This window comes from Marmota monax, unplaced genomic scaffold (assembly GCF_021218885.2).
Source record: "Marmota monax isolate L192 unplaced genomic scaffold, Marmota_monax_Labrador192_F-V1.1 WCK01_AAM20220418_F8-fsc00247, whole genome shotgun sequence".
Classification (NCBI taxonomy): Eukaryota; Metazoa; Chordata; class Mammalia; order Rodentia; family Sciuridae; genus Marmota; species Marmota monax.
The window spans coordinates 1,513,955-1,533,208 of NW_026694880.1; the positions used below are offsets into that span (position 1 = coordinate 1,513,955).

General features: G+C 33.7%; 1 protein-coding gene across 2 annotated transcripts in view; it reads left to right on the plus strand.

Annotated features, from left to right (window-relative positions):
• The window catches only part of Hcrtr2 (hypocretin receptor 2), a 101,698-nt gene that overhangs the window by 61,540 nt on the left and 20,904 nt on the right, over positions 1-19,254 (plus strand). For both annotated transcript variants that reach the window (XM_046426708.2, XM_046426709.2), the window contains exons 2-4: positions 7,089-7,267; positions 12,484-12,727; positions 19,088-19,203. In XM_046426708.2, coding sequence (XP_046282664.1) covers positions 7,089-7,267; positions 12,484-12,727; positions 19,088-19,203 — 539 coding nt within the window. The remainder of the gene's footprint in view (positions 1-7,088; positions 7,268-12,483; positions 12,728-19,087; positions 19,204-19,254) is intronic.

Here is a 19,254-nt window from a genome sequence, read left to right on the forward strand (position 1 = left end):
CTTTATTTGCTGTATTTTTTCCTCTCTAAAGAATTTGGTTTTGGACTTGATTCCTATAGATTATTATCTCCCTTGAGTTTCTGTTTTATAGTGTTCCTTTATGCATCTCTTCCCTGAATTTTTGCATGTGTAAAAGTATTGTCTTTCTAAATCTCTTCCCAGGAAAATTATTAGTTGTGAAATCTTAATTACTCCCCATACTGCCTCACTGATTTCAATACCACAATGACACTATTAGACTCTAAGAGTAAATTTCTGCCCACTTTCACATAATGGGCGGTGCTCATGAGAGACATTTATCAAATTACAGACTTTTATATTTTCTTAAGCAAATGAAAATTCAAACAGGTCTTAAACATATACAATAATAACCTGTTTTTAAAGTTTTTTTTTTTTCTGCCAGTTAGTAATGAATTTTGAGTGGGTCATTTCAGGACACAGAAGTATTTCTTTGCAGTGTCCCACTTGTCAGCCTGTAGTGGCCCATTCGTGGGCCATGCTTCCAAGACAGAGAGATTCATAGAAAACTTCACCAAGATGTGGAGATGGAAAATGGAAGATTGAGAGAGGCATGTTGATCTGGGAAAAGAAGGGAGTAAAACCAATGGTAGAAATAAGGATGCCATAATATCAATGCCATAATGGGGTGGCATGAAGATGAGACAAAGGAAAATGCTTTGTTAATGTGAGGGAAATTCCTTCAACTCTTTCAGGACTATACTGATGGCGAACTTCTAAGGGACTGAAGTCTGTATCCACAATATTTCTAGATTTCTCCAGTATATGATCTGTTTCAAGACAGATTTTTTTTTTTTTTTAATTTTAAGGAGTTAACTATAGGCTCTCTTCTGAATGTATTCATTTTTTCCTCCTTTTTTTCCCATTCATTCATTCATTTGCACTTAATTTAGAAGGCATTGGCAATTTTATCTTTTCTTGATCATTGTTTTTGGTCTATAAAATCCAATTTGAAGTAAATATATCAACTTCCACATTATAAAGAGTACTTCCATTTATTTAATGCTTAAAACGTCCTTGACAAGACAAGGTAAATGGTTTCAAAGTCTTTCACTGACACTTTGTGGCAAATGGTGGAACTACAGGTTATTTTGGAAAATTTTCTGAAATGACTATTATTTTATATGTGCACAATATAACAAATATCTATAAATTGTTACTTCACCTATTTGTATACATATGGATAGATATAAATAGGTAGGTAAATTAAATAAACAACCAAGAAATTGCAAAATATTTCAATAGCATGCTAGCACATGAATAACTAAACTTCTGTGGGAAAATCAGATGACTGCTTTCCTTGATACTGCATTAATATATTGAAACTACTGAATTTTGAAATTTTTTATCTTTTACTTTAGATGTTAGTAGACCTAAAATATATACATTCATAAAATTAGCTATTAAGATCACTCCTGGGCATTTCCATTCAGTGTTAAAGATTTTTTAAGGAACATTCTTACCCATTAGAAGAGTGACTATCATCAAAAATATGAAAAATTAAAAAGTGCTGAGATATCTAGAACAAAGCATTGAAAACATGCAGTAATACACTAGTTATATACCATTCACAGTCACATCTCAAAATCATGTTTTATGGAAAATTATTACATGATATTTCAAGGACCAAATAGATGTTTAATAAGATATGCAATCTTAGTCATGCAGTTTATATGTTGTTAATTAATTCAGAATAGAAGTAGACTAATAGTATCACCATAGTTTCAGTTTTTTCTACATATAACTATTGGTTTTGAAAAATTAACTCTGTCCATATGTGATCTGAAAGATTTTAAAAACCAATTTATTATAAAGCAAATTTATCATAAATGTAGACAATAGTGGCAAAGAACTTTTATAAATTCATATTTTGCTTTCCTGTTTCAATGTCAGTTTAGTCTCTAGTTTTAGGTCCACACAGTCACAAGCAAATAGATCAGTTCATTTCTAAAGATTATATTTGTGTGCTCTTTTAAAAATCCCTCTGAATCATAGCCTGTGGAGGTTCTTACGCAGCTTGAGCCACCTCCATCTGTTTGTCGTACAGACAAAAAGCAAGAGCTATACATCATCATATTCTTTTTTTTAAATTTTTTATTGTTGGCTGTTCAAAACATTACATAGTTCTTGATATATCATATTTCACAATTTGATTCAAGTGGGTTATGAGCTCCCATTTTTACCCCATATACAGATTGCAGAATCACATCAGTTACACATCCATTGATTTACATATTGCCATACTAGTGTCTGTTGTATTCTGCTGCCTTTCATCATATTCTTTAAAAAAAAAAAAGACATGATAAGACAAGGGAAAGTAGATTTTTATCTTCTTGGCACATCTGCATTTCAGAAATCTCTATTCAACAAAGTCCTTGTTAAAGGCAGATCTTCATGCAATCTGCATTCTGGTCTTCTATTATCTTCTTTCACCTCTTCATGCTCAATTTCTTTCCCCTGTTCCTGGTTGAGAGTGCAGGTTTTTAATTGTAGAAACTACAAACAGACCTTAATATTGATATATGATGTCATTCACAGAACTGATGTCAAATATACTATCCAATTCAGGTCTTGGGACTTGCCCAAGTTCACCAGAAGGCAGTGTATAGAGAATGACAAAAAGTAGCTTACTATGTCAAGAGAACATTGAGAAGCAATTGAGTTCTCAGCTCTCAGATTTCATTCAAAAGAAATGGAGAAAGTAAATACTCCTTTCTGTCATTTGGGTTTTCCTTTCCTTTTAAAGACTTTTCATTTGGGAGAATGTGCCATACCAAAGTACCAAACTATAATTTTATGAAAGTCAATTTAATTAATAGTTATTGCAAAGTTTTGTTCTAGGAAGCATTGGGGGTTGGAGACGGGGGTTGTAAAAACAAAACAAAACAAAAAACAGTAAGGAAAAGCGAATGGACACCTTATAATGATAAAGAGGCTCTGTGACGGTAGGTAGACAAAAAAAAAAAAAAAAAAAGATACCAAAAGGGTCCATAATGATCTGCAATTTTAGAATATAATTCATGACCATGAAAGGTGAAAAAGTGTTGTAAAGAAGAAAGAAACCATGGTGAGTTAGGCTAATTAGGCGATGGTTCATGAATCAGAAATTTCTTTGTTCTGTTGGTTTTGGATAGCTCTGGGAAGCACTAATTTAGTTGAAAAGGAGATTTAAATCAACTGTGGGCAATGCCAGGCAGAAGAAGGACATGAGAAATGACCTGTACATAGAATATGGTTGATTAACAGTGAGATATCAAACTTATCCAGGTGGTCTGAATATTATATGGGGAGCCTTGCCAGATACAAGGGGAAGACCCCCAATGGTAGAATGGTAACCTGAGAGTTTTATGCTTAGTTGAGAAGAAAAGAGACACCCTATCAAAATAATATAATTTTAGTGAATAGCATTATTAGATAAGATACACAGGAATAAAGACAGATATACTGCAGAGGAAAATATTAGGTGGTCTGCACTATTGTAGCTAATGGTTCCATGGATATGACATTGGGTATTTGCAATAGGAAAAGAAAGATTGTGATAGAGCTTGGAGATATTTTGGAGATTTCAAACATTGGCCAGTAGAAAGAAAAAGGAAAGATTAAATTTCCAATTTCAGGAAAAGGTGAATTTAATTTTGTATCAATTTGGTATGCTATCAGAAGAAGAAGGTATTCACTTTGTGAATTTTGTACTTGAATGGGTGAGTTAACAAATGAATGTTAGCTTAACAAAAATTTAGGATATTTGCACCTGGAGATGTGTGTACAGTTTTGAATATGTCATTTAGAAGAAGATACTCATAATCTGGAATGTGTCATAGATCAGGTGACAGTAAGCAAAACTCTGTATATGAAAAACTACAATTCCTTTTCCCAGCAAAACAAAGCCCTGGGAAGTAAGCATAGCCACAATATATAAATATTCAAATGAACATAATATAAATACTACACCTAAGCTATTTTAAAATAGTATAGTTGTAATCTGGCATAAAATCTAAATTCATTTTTTTCTAATTGTCCCAGTAATATTCTTTATAGATTTTCCCCCTTTTTACCTCCTGAGGATTCAAAGGTAAAGACAGTGTAACATTTACACAAGAAAACCAGTTTCTAGTCATTAGATACATATATGATCCAAAGAAGTGTGACTTTATTCTTAAGAAAGCTTACAAGATTTGTAGTGTCTTAATAGAGAGCAACCCAAGAAATCATCCTGCTCCTTGCTGCTTCGGATAGATCTCACCTGGAAACGTGTGTGCAGTTACAGATGGTTCATTCAGAGCCATTACTGATCCTCTAGAGTGTGTTCAGAACAAAAGGACCATGGTGATGTGGGATACAGAGCCCCTCAGGTGCACATAATGATTCTGGAGATCTTTAAAAGGGTGAAGCAAAGGCTAGGGAATGAAAAAAAAACTGGTCTTTAAATATTTGAATAAATACTGTTGTAGTTTGAAATCTGCCCCCTCCACCACCATATAAATGATGAAATCCTAACTTCATTAGCTCAGAAGATGACCTGATTTGAAAATGGGGTCATTATAGATATAATTTTTAAAGATGAAGTCATATAGGGTGAGCCTCTCCAGCCTGATGGTTATTATTCTAAGATGGCCACGTGATGACAGAAACCAGGATGACCCACACCTGATGATCAGAGCAGAGACTTCATTTACGCAGCTGCCCCAAATGTCAAAATCACCCACGTAACCAGAAAACCTTAAGAATCTGGGGAGAGGCAAAGAAAGATTTCCCTGCAGATTTTGGAGGGAGCATAGCCCTGCTAATACCTTGGTATCTGATTTATGATCTCCAAAACTGTGAGACAATAAATTTCTCTTGCTTTAAGATGCTCAGTTTTTGAAGTAGCCCTAGAAGACGAATGCAGTTACAAGTTTAATAATTAGGTAAAGTTTATTCCTTGGGTTCTAAGAAAGAATTAAAAATGAGTAAGCAGAAATAAAAGAGAAGCAGGTTTCAACTCAACAAGAAAAAGAACTTGTATGTAAGTATGTAAGAAGGACTGGGGATGTGGCTCAATGGTTGAGTGACCCTGAGTTCAGTCCCCAGTACCTGCCTCCCAAAAAGGAGTATGTAAGGATGACCAAGTTGGGGGGATGAGATTTAAATAGAAGCTCTTGTGCATATAGTTGTTTTTTTTTTTTTTTTTTTTTTTTTTCTAAGTTAGGTTAACTTCTCTATTCTTTTTTCTCATGTTGAAAAGAATGCTTATAGTATTCACTTCATGGTGTTATTGCTGTTAAACTAGTTAATAATTTAAAGTACCTTATACAGGCATGGCATGCAATAAGTACTAAAGGAGTGTTTGTGGAACATAGACTTCCTTTAATGTCAGTTAGATGCAGTGCATTAACAGTCTTCCCATCTCTGCTTTTCCTCATCTCCAAAATATGAAGAGTTGAAAGTCAAACCAGAACTAATTGCATTTTTCAAGGCCTATGTTCTTTTCTAGATCCAAGTTTCCATGATTTAGGCCATATGTTGAACAAATATCAGAAATATGTTTTTTGCCAATTTTCTCCTTACAAACTGTGACAATGTGTTTGTAAGTTGCCTAGGGTGTGTGTGTGTGTGTGTGTGTGTTTCAAGTGTTTATGAGAAATAAATCATGCTACAGCATCATTTTAAAATAATAAAGTATCATTTACCTAGTTAAGGCTCACCTGAGTTTCTGGGTATTATGTGCAGGTGTTAGAGGAAGAGGTGAAATATTAAAAATGAAATCATCAGAAATCTAAGTAGTTTATTAAATTGACATCAACTGGTAGCTGATGGCCAATTTCAGCCTTAGAATCTGATAAAAGCATATCCTACCATATAAGACTCTTAATAAATGGCACATGATAATCAAAAAGAAAAATCTTACTCCGTAATGTAAGTTTAACAAAATGTACTTTAATTTCTACCCTCTATAAGGTTACTAATCACTGTATCATTTGGGTGCATGGGTGACATCTCTGACAGGTTAATAATACCCCAGACACAATCACAGCTACTCTCAGTAAAGCAAACCCATCAATAGACATGGAGACCTATATAATTTTGGAGCCAGTGATTTTGTAAACTTTGCACACACCAGACAAGCGGAAGACCATGAATAGGGGAACTGGATGTTCTTTTAGGAAAGAGCAACTGAATGAGATAGCACAGCTTCTAACCTGGGGATGTTCTACAAGGCAATGAGGGAGGCCCGCTGTGAGAGTACTGAAAAACAGGTTTGATTCGAGGGTGATGTTTGGAGACCATCAAGAATAAAAAGGAGGGAGGATAGAGTTTCCAAAAGTTATGTGTGCTTTGTTACAGCTCCCTCATTTTCATGAAAGAAGGCAGCCTGTGTGGTGAAAAAGCCAGCTTTTCACTTGGAACTAAATCCCAGTCGTAACTGTAGTTTTCTATTTCATGAGCCATGTGTTCTTACACAAGTCTCATGAATTCCCTATGTCTCAATTACCTCACATTTGCATGTGGGTGACGTCTTCCCTTAGGATTGTTGTGAGGATTAAACAACTTAAGTATATGAGCAGTCCAGCTCAGTATTTGGCAATAGTAGGGGCTGAATAATTGTTGGCTCTTGACTTTTAAATATACGACTTTTTTCTCTGTTAGAAGTTCCAAATGCAGTTTAACAGATTTGGGTAAAGATCATGGATGTTGCAAACCATAACAGTTGGTTGAAAACCACTGGCTGCTAATTCATCTTAACTATCAAATATTTTTTGAGGCCCTTCTGCATTGCTGAGTGCTGGCAAAATCGAGGCTAAATAGAAGATTATTATTTAAGTTCTGATAGCTGCAACTCAAACTCCAGTGGAAAAAAACACAGCCTTATGATTGATCGAAAATTATTTAGCAAGGCAAATGAACAGATTTTTGAGCATGTAACTCAGCCATCCACACAGATTGACTAGTTCAGTTTAAAACAGTACAGGTTTCATGACCTTGCCTTTTCACTGTAGGGACTTTAAGAAGTGTTAGCCAGATAGACAGCATTACCCTATCCATCCCTGCTTCTTTTGCTTGCTTACTGTTCCCTTTCCTTCTCACATTAGTTTGTGTGGCTGTGTGGAAGAACCACCACATGAGGACAGTGACCAACTACTTCATCGTCAACCTCTCTCTGGCTGACGTGCTGGTGACCATCACCTGCCTTCCGGCCACGCTGGTTGTCGATATCACAGAGACCTGGTTCTTCGGACAGTCCCTCTGTAAAGTGATCCCTTACTTACAGGTAATTCTTTTATTACATATATTTTCAATTCAAACACAGACACTACCAAAAAATATTTTCAATAGTAGCTAACTATGGCCTTGGGTAAACTAATGAATAGAGAAAGAATTATATTTTGCTAGGAACTGGCAGACTTAAGGAAGATAATACTTGAGATTTTTCTGGAAAAACAAGTTAAGGTCTGAGTACAAAACAGAGACACAAAGCTGTTAAATTATCTTTATAGTGTTACACACGTATTTGGCTTCTTTGATTTCTAATCTCACCATTGTTAAATAAGGAATTTGAAAAAAAATAATGATTAAGTTTCTTCCAGTACAAATAATAGGATATCTGTTTTTACAATGGTTTCTTTTCACATGGAGGAATTAAGAGCTGTGGGGTCAAGCACTACAGTGAACAGGTTTTGGTGTTGTTCTGGGGCTAACTGGTTTGGAAATTGTTTTGCTGTTCACAAATGGCATGCTATCAAGTCAAATACTCAGACTGTTTGCAATTCACTTATTTTACAAGGATGAAATCTTTAATGAGATCTGTCTCATATGTTGTTGTGACAGTTTGCTTAGATAATTTACATAAATGCCTTCGCAGAGTGATTACCCTCTGATGATCTTGTAAACGTAATATGTTCTCAATAAACCTCAGTTATCAACATCGTTATTGCATGTTTTATTAGTCAACAGCAAGGGCAGGTTTTCTATATTTAATTGCCATATAAGACCTTAAAAACAAATACTTTAAGAGAGTAATCTTCTAATTCATCTTGTAGTTCTGAGACTTTTGGGGAAAAAATTTCCCATGATAGTGGCCACAGCCACACTATTTAAACATAGATCCCCTTTAGGAAGTGGACAGTAAGTGAAATGGTGGCTATTCAACCTGTCTTCCATAGTCTTCCTCCACCTCTTGTCTTATTCTCTCCAGTTTCCCAGGCAGGGATAATAATATTTACAGGAAGAGAAAATAGGCTTCTGATAACAGAAAGTTGGGGGAGACCACAAATAGCTCATTACTGGAAATTATATTGTTTGGTCTTTTAGAACTGAAATGATATATGGGATTTTCAGCTCAATAGTTCTTCAGTGACCTCTTATAAAGAGAAGTGATAATTTTTAAGGTCAGACATCATTTGCAGAGTAATGGAAAATGCCCTAGAAGTTGTAAGCATCATGCACATATGTTTAACTGTAAGGTTAGTTTGGGTCAGCCTGCTGCAAACCATGAACAGATTATAAAAAATGAACTGTAGCAAAATTTTTTCAAGAGATAGTAAAAGGAACAACAGACAGATGAATACCTTTGACAGTGTTTGCATAGAGGCACTGGGAATATTCTAAGGAGCAAAGAATTCTAATATTCTACTGCCTGTGGTACTTCCAGAAAACTTTTATTCTTTTTGGTGCCAATAACCACCAGGAGGAAATGATGGGGCTCTTGTAATTTTCAGAATGGCTACAGTTACCCAGATTCTTCAGCTAGCTAAGAGTGTCTTTGTGTTTTCTCTGTGAACCAGAAGCTTTAGTGGGAATGGAGTGATGAGGAGGGGTTCATCACTTTATAGCAGGTGCAGCCCTATTCTGATGCATAGCAATATCTTGCTATGGAGCAGGTATTTCAGATGCCCTGTGAGCACTAAAGGACACACAGGGGGAGCAGCAAGGAACCAGTAAGTGATGCAAGCAGGCATCTCTCCTGAATTCACTGACAGTGGTCATCCATACCACATGCTTAACTGCAAGTCCTGCAATTAAAGGAGCATCCTCAGTTCTACTTCTGTATAAACAGTGTCCAGTTAGTTGATTCCACAGTTGATTCTCTTCTCCACAAGTCATGGAGGAAACAAATGAGTAGTCACAGAATGGAAATGACTACGTCTCTCCATTCACTCATTCAACATCACTTCTTAACATACAAAGAGTTTCATGCACTGACAAAACTTATGTCTAAATTCTCAATATTTATTGCTTCCTTTCCATAGAAGTTTTCCAAATGTCACAAATAGTGCCAATGGATAATAATCCTTGAGTAGTTTTCCCCTAGATGTGATATTCTGAAGCTAATGAATTTTATCTCTGAAGTTATATTTATGTCCTATTTAATATTTTAAAACATTACATAATTTCCAGCCACATTTTAAGGTTATTTGGTTCCACTTAAGATTTGTAGGGCATTTACTAATTTTCGATGATTTATATGTTCTTTTTCTTCTAAATACAACACAACCTTTAGATTTATGAGTGATGTACTATTACACTTTGGCAAAGACTCAAACAACTTAATAATCTCACAAACGTAATAAAGCTTAGCTGAAAAATTAAAATGACCCTTTTAGATTTTTAATAATTCTATAATTCCAAGACCATTAACATTTAGTAGAATATTGACTGAAAATAATCATGCATTTCACTCAATGACAGGAACAGATGATTATTTTTCAGAGTGAATTTATTTTTTAAAAAACACTGTATAACGGGCTCTGCATAGGAACTCCCAGAAAAAGAACAAAATCTAAGTGAGATGTAGGTGGTGCATGTAGGGTGGTAAGACAGGCTTTCTTACTCCCTCGGTTTTATATTTTGCTACTTTCTAATCTATTAGTGCCTATCATCCAAATTTATGATTTGGCAAGATTTCTATTCCTACCTGTCATGGACCTTTGAGATTCTTTTGGCATACTTTATGCTAGCACAAAAAAGAATCCTTTTCTACCAAAGGAAGTCCTCAAGCATTGCCCTCTGCATTGGTGCCTCTAGGATGAGTGACATCAAGAACCTGAAGGCAGAACCTGCTCCCATCATCTCACGTTCAACAACATTCATAATTCATACTAGACTCATTTCTCAAATGACTTACTATCAGGATGACACAAGCTAATATCAGCATGTAAATGAAAAAGGCACCCAGAAGTAAACTCCTAGAAGTGAAAATCAGCAACAAAGCTCTCATTTATAATCACTTAAGGTAAGATGAAATTTTATATCCCCTCAAGAAAATCTTGTAAATTGGATGTTAATTGCATACTGGTGTGCCTTATACACCTGCAAATATGGATGTAGCAAGAGTGAATATTAAATCACTGATTGTCAAGGGTGCATTCAATGGATTCTGCTGTGAGGATCACACCAGCGTATTCTCTCCCTTCACTATACAAAACAGATGGCGCTGCACCCTGGGTACCTCTTTGGCACTGGACATCAGTCTTTCAAGTTAGCTGGTATGAATTGATTATTAGTATATAATAGTAGTGATAAATACTAGAAATTACATTCAAGTTTGAAGTATGCTACTTCTATCTCATTCATCCAGGTTGATTAAAATTCATGAATAATAAATTACTAAGCCTTGATGAACACTTTATACTTCTAATTGCTAGGGAGGATAAATATAGCCCTGACCCAGTAGATATGAAAAAAATCAACTGCAGATCAAGACTGCCATAGTGGATTTCCTGGGTTAGCAATGGAATTAAGAGGTTCTAGGTACTTGATTCATTTTTAATAGGTCAAGGGAGGAGTGGAATTTAGAGAGGAGAGAGGAGAGAGGGGAGAGGGGAGAGGGGAGAGGGGGAGAGAGAGAGAGAGAGAGAGAGAGAGAGAGAGAGAGAGAGAGAGAGAGAGAGAAAGTGAAAGTTAGTTGAAGGCACTCTAACATAGCACAAAAAATTCTCAAGAATCATAAGCCTGTCACTTATGTGATGGTCTTGAGCTCATATTTTGATCTCAACTAACTCTCTCTACAATTCTATTTTGTGTGCTATTATCATCCACATTTTATAGAGGAATAAAGAGGTTAGTAACTTACCCAATACTACCAGATGTGCTTCTTGCCTAGGAAACCTAGTTTTAGAATTGATCCAATTACAACTTTCTGTCTCTCCCAAAGAGATTCAAAAGAATCAGAGTTGATAGAAATCTCATCTTGCTGATTTTTTTTCCCATTTAACAGATGTACGCATACACACATAGTCCAAAGCTGTAAAATATTGTCTGACCCAATATTATGTAGTCCACTGGTGGAAGAGTAAGAATAGACTAGGTCACCCTAACAGTTAACCCAAAGCCCTTTCTTCTCTTCTTCACTGAATCTTAGCTCCCTTTCATTTATTTATACCTGTAGTAAATGTATTAATAATGAGCATCCTTATGTATGAAGTAATTATACCTATCCTTGCTGCACACTATGGCATCAATACAATTAAGACAGAAAAGAAGAGGAAAATGATTGGATTATATCTATTACTTTACATTGAGGCTTTCCCCTATTAATTGAGTAAAAAAAAAATATGTGTTAATTACATAAAGCACTTTAAATGCTGTGCTAGGTTTTCAGGACACAGTTGTGGAAAAAAAATAACTCTTTCTGCCATAGGGTTTTGTTGCAATAGAGCATACACACAAATGAACAAATTAAATAAGTAATCCATCATATGACTAGTACTAAGAAGAAAATAAGAAGGACCCTCTATTTTTAAGGGTGAATTTTGAGACTAATATCAGGATCAATGTTTCATTCAGTATAGAAGAATCCATTAAACATATTACATTTTGTGTGGAAATAAGATTAAATGCTTATTATTTCCTTAAATCTCCAAGACAAAGAATCATTTGTGGTGGTAATATTTAGAAATCTGGACTGCTGGACTGGGTGAACCTAATCTGATTGTTAAGAGGCAAATTGTTTATGCTAACAGTAAGCAAACTATGGTAAGGAGATCCATATATAGAATTCTCTTGTCACATGACTCATGTCTTTATTTGGATGAAACATATTAGATATCAAAGTACAAATATCCCTTATTATCTGAAAATATGAAATGAGGTACTCAGAATTCAAGTAGGAAAATTGAATATAATTTCAATCAAATCCCTACATGATGATTTAGAGGAAAGACATGTTATGTTATTGTCTTTAAGTGAAAGAGAATTTTCCAGTTCATATCACTCATATAAGTTTTATTTCTGTCCATCCAAGGATATGATTTCCCCTGTCAATGGCTAAGTGGGTAAACAGAATCATGATAGTAATCGTCATAGTAATGTTAGTAGCAGACTTCTATTTTTGTTTCTTCTTTTTACATAGCTTTCTTTAAATAGAAATCACTTGCATGATTGCTTTTTGGCAATCTTGGTTGTGCTACCTTTGTAATATGGTAAATATGCTATAATCAATGATTTTGACACTTGATGCTTCTCCTGTACTTTGTTCTCTTCCTCTAGACTGTGTCTGTGTCTGTGTCTGTCCTAACACTGAGCTGCATTGCCTTGGATCGATGGTATGCAATCTGTCACCCTTTGATGTTCAAGAGCACAGCCAAGCGGGCCCGGAATAGCATTGTCATCATCTGGATTGTCTCCTGCATCATAATGATTCCTCAGGCCATCGTCATGGAGTGCAGTACCATGCTCCCCGGCTTAGCTAATAAAACCACTCTATTTACAGTATGTGATGAGCACTGGGGAGGTAAGCACATTATGGCCCATGAGCTGACATTAACATTACACCTGAAAACCAAAAATAGTCATTATAAAGCTGGGCTTATGTATCTCACTGGTATTTGTTAATTTGGTTTTGCACAAGTGTGAAAACCAAGTTGAAACCCAAAACAATTTTATAGAATAATTCCACCTTAGTCCTTTGAAAATGTTATATGCACTATTTTCCAGTGTCCAAATTTTTCAGAAAGGAAATGAAAGAAGAAGCTTATTCTATAGTCCAAATTTTGTTATTTTCATTTTTCTTAAATTCTATTAAAAAGCAGTCAAATAATACAAATAAAAAATATATATATTCTAGAATAGTTAGCATCTTCTAAAATGGTTGAACCTCATGTTGTCTCAAGTTTCAAATCCTCTGATGAACCTCAAATGCAACTGCTGTCTATTTTAAAACCACATCCTGGAAACATGTCCTTGGAACAAGACCAGAGGTGACTATGTGGACTTGTATTGTTCTGAGTGGTATTATTCAAATTTGCTTTCTCTCTTTTCAACACATCAGTTGATGAGTTTTATCATTGGAATAAATGTTATCTGATCAAGGAGTTATGTTAATTAGGAATCATTTCTGTTTTTCCATCTGACATGTACAATAGCAAAATTTAAATAAGCAGAAGTGCTCCTTTGGTTCAAAACTAGTAAGTATGGGAACATTTTTGTCTATACCTGGTGCTGGCACAATCCTAGATATAACAAACAATGATAGAAAGTAATCCTGCATTTCACATAGCATACAGCAGTAACAAAACTATCACATGAAGGAAGAAAACAATGTGATTTCTTTCGGATAAGTGTATTGCCTACCTCATATTTAGGCAACTTAAACATAGTAGAGTCCTTGTTTGTGAGAAAAAGGCACAGTTATGCTTATTAAAAAGATGGGTTAAAAGGCAGTGTACCCCAAGAATTGTTTATAGATATGTTATTTTCAAATGTTTGAATATTTGAATTTCTGATAATTCTGACTTTGGTGCTTTTTTTGAACACAAAAAAGGAGAAAAATCAGTAATTGAGAAATATGCTTTCATTATAGCAATATAAAATTAAAAAGACACTGGGATTATCTTATATTGTCATAAGACCTGCCAAAAACAGTAATTTCACCCAAATTTTATTACCCCAAATATTAAGTAATCTTTTAAAAAATGTAGATTTACACTTCCTTTATAAAATCAGAATTGGTTTTCCATATTTATTTTCTGGATCATCTTCAATCTTATAATTTTTTCCTTTAATAATATAGACCAAAAAAATGAATGGAAAGTTCCAATATTGTAGGTATGTTTCATAAGTGCCTTGTGTCCCACTTATTTAATGTTCAAACAACATTATGAATATTTAGAGTGTGCCATGAATTTTGCCAGCCTGAAGAGAAATAGACTCTCCCTAATTGAGCATATTCATTATAGTGAGGCTGAAAAGCAAATAAACAAATATTTATAGTGTGATCACTATTTAATCTAATCTAGTCAAAGTGTTAGGAACACAAATGAGAGAACAAACTTAGTCCTAGCCATTTGGACAAAAGTTTACAGAGGAGTTATGAACATTTCAGCAAAGCATTAAAAATAAGTGGGAATTCTGGAAGAGGAAAGGGGTGTACCAGGAAGTAGAAAACCCACCTAATGGGAACCCAACTAATGGGAATTTATCGCTTCTGGAACACAGAGCAGATAGGCTAAAAAATAAAATTTGAAAAAAAGGTATGTTGAGGACAGATTGTGACATTGTGTTTCTTATACAGTTCCTTAACAATATTTGAAAAACAGCTTAAAGTTTGTTGCTCAGAATCTTTTAGTTAATGTATGACTAAATTGAGTGCTGGAGAGATAAAACTATTTGTTCAAGATTATACAATCACATCTGCATGTAAATCTAAAGCTTCCAACTCAAAATCTGGTATCCTTGAAGATTATGAAGATTATAAATTATGATAAAATACTCAGTTATTATTCAACATGTGTCAGGAGTATCTTCTCTATTTTGGTATTAGTTTCATTACATATTTATGGACTATCACATAAAGTTCTTATGTATTCCTAAGTAATTAAGGAGCATTAATTCCTACTAACAAAAAAGTTATAAAGCTATGAATCCTGTCCATTATTGTTATTGTTATCAATTTACTATTAATATGACAAAATGGGCACATTATTTTTTCTTGCCTTTTAGCAATAAACATAAATACAAAAAGTTCATTTCTCCCTCTGTATTATATTGCCTAACTCTTGCATGGATATTTTCTTTCATAAAAGACATTATTGAATATCTAAAAATAGTCTTCAGAGTCACTTAAAAAACTATTTGAAATTGATTTTTAAAGAGTCCAACATTTATTTAAAATGCTTATAAAGGTCAAAATTAAGTGATATTAAATTTAGTTGAACATCCACAATTTGAACTTACTTAAAGCTGTAAATTAGCTTTTTAAATATTTAATGAAGTTACTAATCACTTAATGTTTTTAGAGGAATACAAAATAATTCCAACCAGGTGCTAATCTTATTGTTCTATAGATATATCATTTATTAAAATGATTTTATATTCCATGAGTCCTTTCAAGTAGAATATTTATAATTCCATATCCAAGTAAAGATGTTAAAATTTGGGATATGTCTTATAGTCAAAACCTAAAAACATCATAGGAAAGTACACTTTATAATGTCACTTTTCTAAATTCAAGTATTTCTAAAAGCCCAATACATTTGAACTCAATTTTAAAACTTTTGCTGTAAAATACACTATCTTATTTGAGATTAATTCACAATCTGTTTTTTTTTCTCGTCTTTCTCCTAAATTCAACAAATTATACAATTATAAAAGTAAACAGTGATATTTAATTTTCCTACAACCAATATCACAGTGGAGAAAAAGTCAGGAAAACCATGTGGCCAGTTGATTTATCTCTATCACATTTCTTCTGAGAAAGTCCAGCAAATCCTGTTTTACATGTGGTAAAAAATAACTTGGAATCATGTCTCAATGGAAATATTATCCAGAACATATAACTGTTATGGATAAATGATTTCTGAAACAAATAATAGTCATCATGCCAATATTTTGTTTGTTTGTTTTTTAAAAATTGACTATAAACCACATATTCTGATAGACACATGTATACTTAAGGAAATATGAAGTATATTCATACTACTGATTTTAAGGATCTTGGTGAATAGCTCTTCTCTTTGTATGTGTTCACTGCTCCACTGACATCAACTCATACTCCTAAGGTTTAAAAAAATTGTTTCAGAATTATATTTCTACTTTCTCGAATGCTTGGTTTGTAAATTCATGGTTCCACATGATAAAAATCTATTGAGAAGGAAGTAATTTCTTTTTGCACAGTCAGAAAAATAATCACTTCACTACTCATTTAGCAAATCTTTAATGAACCTGTACTGTTAGTCAAACATGGTTCTGAACACTAGGGATTGATGAAAAGCTCTTCTCTTGAATATTACAAGTTATTCTTTGATGGTCTGAAAAAAAATAGTGGCACTCTTCTATAAGAGTGGCTTATTATGAGGCTTTCAAAGCATTTAAATATGTACTTGTGTGTATTAATTGGAACATTTATTAAAAACATTTGTTAGAGGAGAAGATAATAAAGCATATTAAAGATTCAGGTACATTAAATGGACCCATGAGCTTTGAAACAATGGTCAAATTTAGTAATATGACAGGAATCTATAATCTCTGATTTCAAAGATGGCTTTAAGAACTTCATTTGTTCCTTATTTTTTAGATATGTATATGTGTGTATAAACATATATATGAAACATACACACCTATGCAAAATATTTATTTAGATTGTAGCTGCCACCAAGTGAATAGAGACAAAGATTTTTTAATGTTTGTCCATCTTTGAAATGCTGGTTTCTAATTAAAATAGTCCTCCAGTGAAACACATTTTATACAGCTCCATTGTAGGTTATATATAAGTGTCATATAATGTTTAGAAGACATTGCTTATCTACTGCAGAAAGGTTTCAGAGATATTTTCAATGTACATTTTAAATTTTCAGTGGCATATGTGGGTTTCCTATTGGCCTGTGCTCTCAGCACAAAATGAGGAATTTAAGACTATCATGTTTCCCCAATTATCTATTATAACCTCCTTATTAAAACAATCTATCCTTGCCTGGAAATATAATTTTGTTTGATCAACTGATCTCCATCTCAGTGTTCATTATCATAATATGCATTTACTAGCCAATTACATATTTTTCCAACTATTCATAAGTACACTAAGCTGCAGAATAAGCTTTTGCACCCATCTGTTCAAAACCCAAAACTGTTATCACAGTGTTGATATTTTTAAAAAGTTAGCTATAAAATCTACTTTCCTTCCCTCAGTCAATTTAGTCTAATGCAGACATCAGGGCTTCACAGGTATGTAAGCTTCAAAGATAAATTTTTGTTTTCTAATGTGGAAAGCTCATGTGACACTTTCTTCAAAACAAATAAAAGTTCAAAGACACTTAGGTGCCTGAAAAGTGCTGAGGTCACCTCCCAATTCCTTTGAAATTGGCCCACCAAATGCATCTCAGGCTGTAGCACTTCAAAGGGAAATACTATTTGTTATTCCTCCAGTCAGGCTGCTTGAATTCTATCACTTTTTATGTCACTGGCCGGTTTTACAGGATAAACTTGAAAGGAAGTTAGAAACTGATGAGGTAGGTGAGTGCCTTCTGCGCCAGGCAGAGCTAAAAATGACAGCTCAAATTGGTCTCTTAGACCTCCTAGCAGCACATGCATCCTGCTGTCCCTTCAGAAGATTACAGTGAAGAAAAAAACAGAGAAATAAGATATTTTTAGAAGAGAGAATACAGAGAATATTAGACTCAAGTTCAACCAACTCAGGACAACAAACTATGGAATAGAGAATATGGAGAATATTAAATGCATAGAAAGGTTTAAAATATTTTCAGTAAGGATAAAGTGGATGATTGCCACATAAATGTTATCCATTATTATGGTCATTATCAGACTTAATGTTGGCAAATCCTGACAATAAATTTCCCTTATCAGAATTTTGATCACATAATTAATCTTTCATCATTCATACCCTTTCTGAAGTAATAAAGAAAATATTTCATGAAGGGGGTAGCATTACCTCTCTGTAATAGTATAGAACTAACCCTTTTGCCGATATCAAGGTCAAAATAAGGCATGTGGTTTTAGAACGAAATGATAATAACTTTGTTTTGTTAGCATCCACTTACAATTTTATTGAGGTTTTAGGTTTAATATGAATCTTATCTGTGTAATATATACTGTTTTATTTTACATTACAGTTAAAATAGGTATATTTGTGATATATCCAAATACTAGCATAGGGAAAACATTTTCTATAGCATTTAAAAAGTCAGTGGTAGGGCAGAGTGCTTGTGCAGCATGTGCATGTCCTTCATTTGATCCCCAGCACCACAAAACAACAACAAAATAAAAGGTCAGTGATAGAAGTAATTTAGAAATGGTATAATGTTAACAGTAAGCCACAATGCCATTAAGTAACTAATTAATCAACTCTTCAGTGAAATGTCTAATTAGTAATAAACATCATTGGTGTATTTAGATTAAGGATAAATTTTTAAAACCACTACAAGCCTAAAGGAACTCATTCCTAAAAAGTGATATGCTTATAATAAAGAAAAATCCCATGTTGGATTAAAAATTAACTTTAAAAAGCTCTAAAATTCTCATTTTCATTGAAAGTGCATTCACATATTCTTCTACACACACACACACACACACACACACATGTTCTATGTTTTAAGAGAAGTTTTGTATGTGTTACAGTAAGTCAACAAAAAGAATCATCAAATGTTTATTGTATTTATTTTTCCAAAAGTTTTAGACATTTCATTCAAGACAATGGGAAACAACCTCCCAATTTCTCAGGGAATTTATATTCTAATGAGAAGGAATCAATTGAGCTTTTATTCTCTTCCCACTTTAACCAAAGATTTCCTTATTAGGCTTTGATCAAGTCAAGTCCCTTTTTGTAAATAGAAACATAACAATCCCAATTAATGTTTAGTACTTATCGAAATAAAGGCCTTTCAATAAAGGAATATTTGATTTTGGATAGATTATGGTAGTACAAATTAGGAATGGCTAATAAGTACACAAAGTGAAATCACAACTTCACATTTGGTGTACGTATACATGTATATGTATACACATATACTGAGTAAATTTAAGTAGTTCAATATTGTCAATTATTTTTTATATCTATATGTAATGTGCTGATAAAACCATAAGAAGACTAAATGCAGACTCTGAAGGAAAAATTATTTTATTATTTTAACTTTCATCCCAGGTGAAATTTACCCCAAGATGTATCACATCTGTTTCTTTCTTGTGACATACATGGCACCCCTGTGTCTTATGGTGTTGGCTTATCTGCAAATATTCCGGAAACTCTGGTGCCGACAGGTATGTAATGCCAAATAATTTGCATGTGTTTTCTTTAGGATGTGCTTAAAA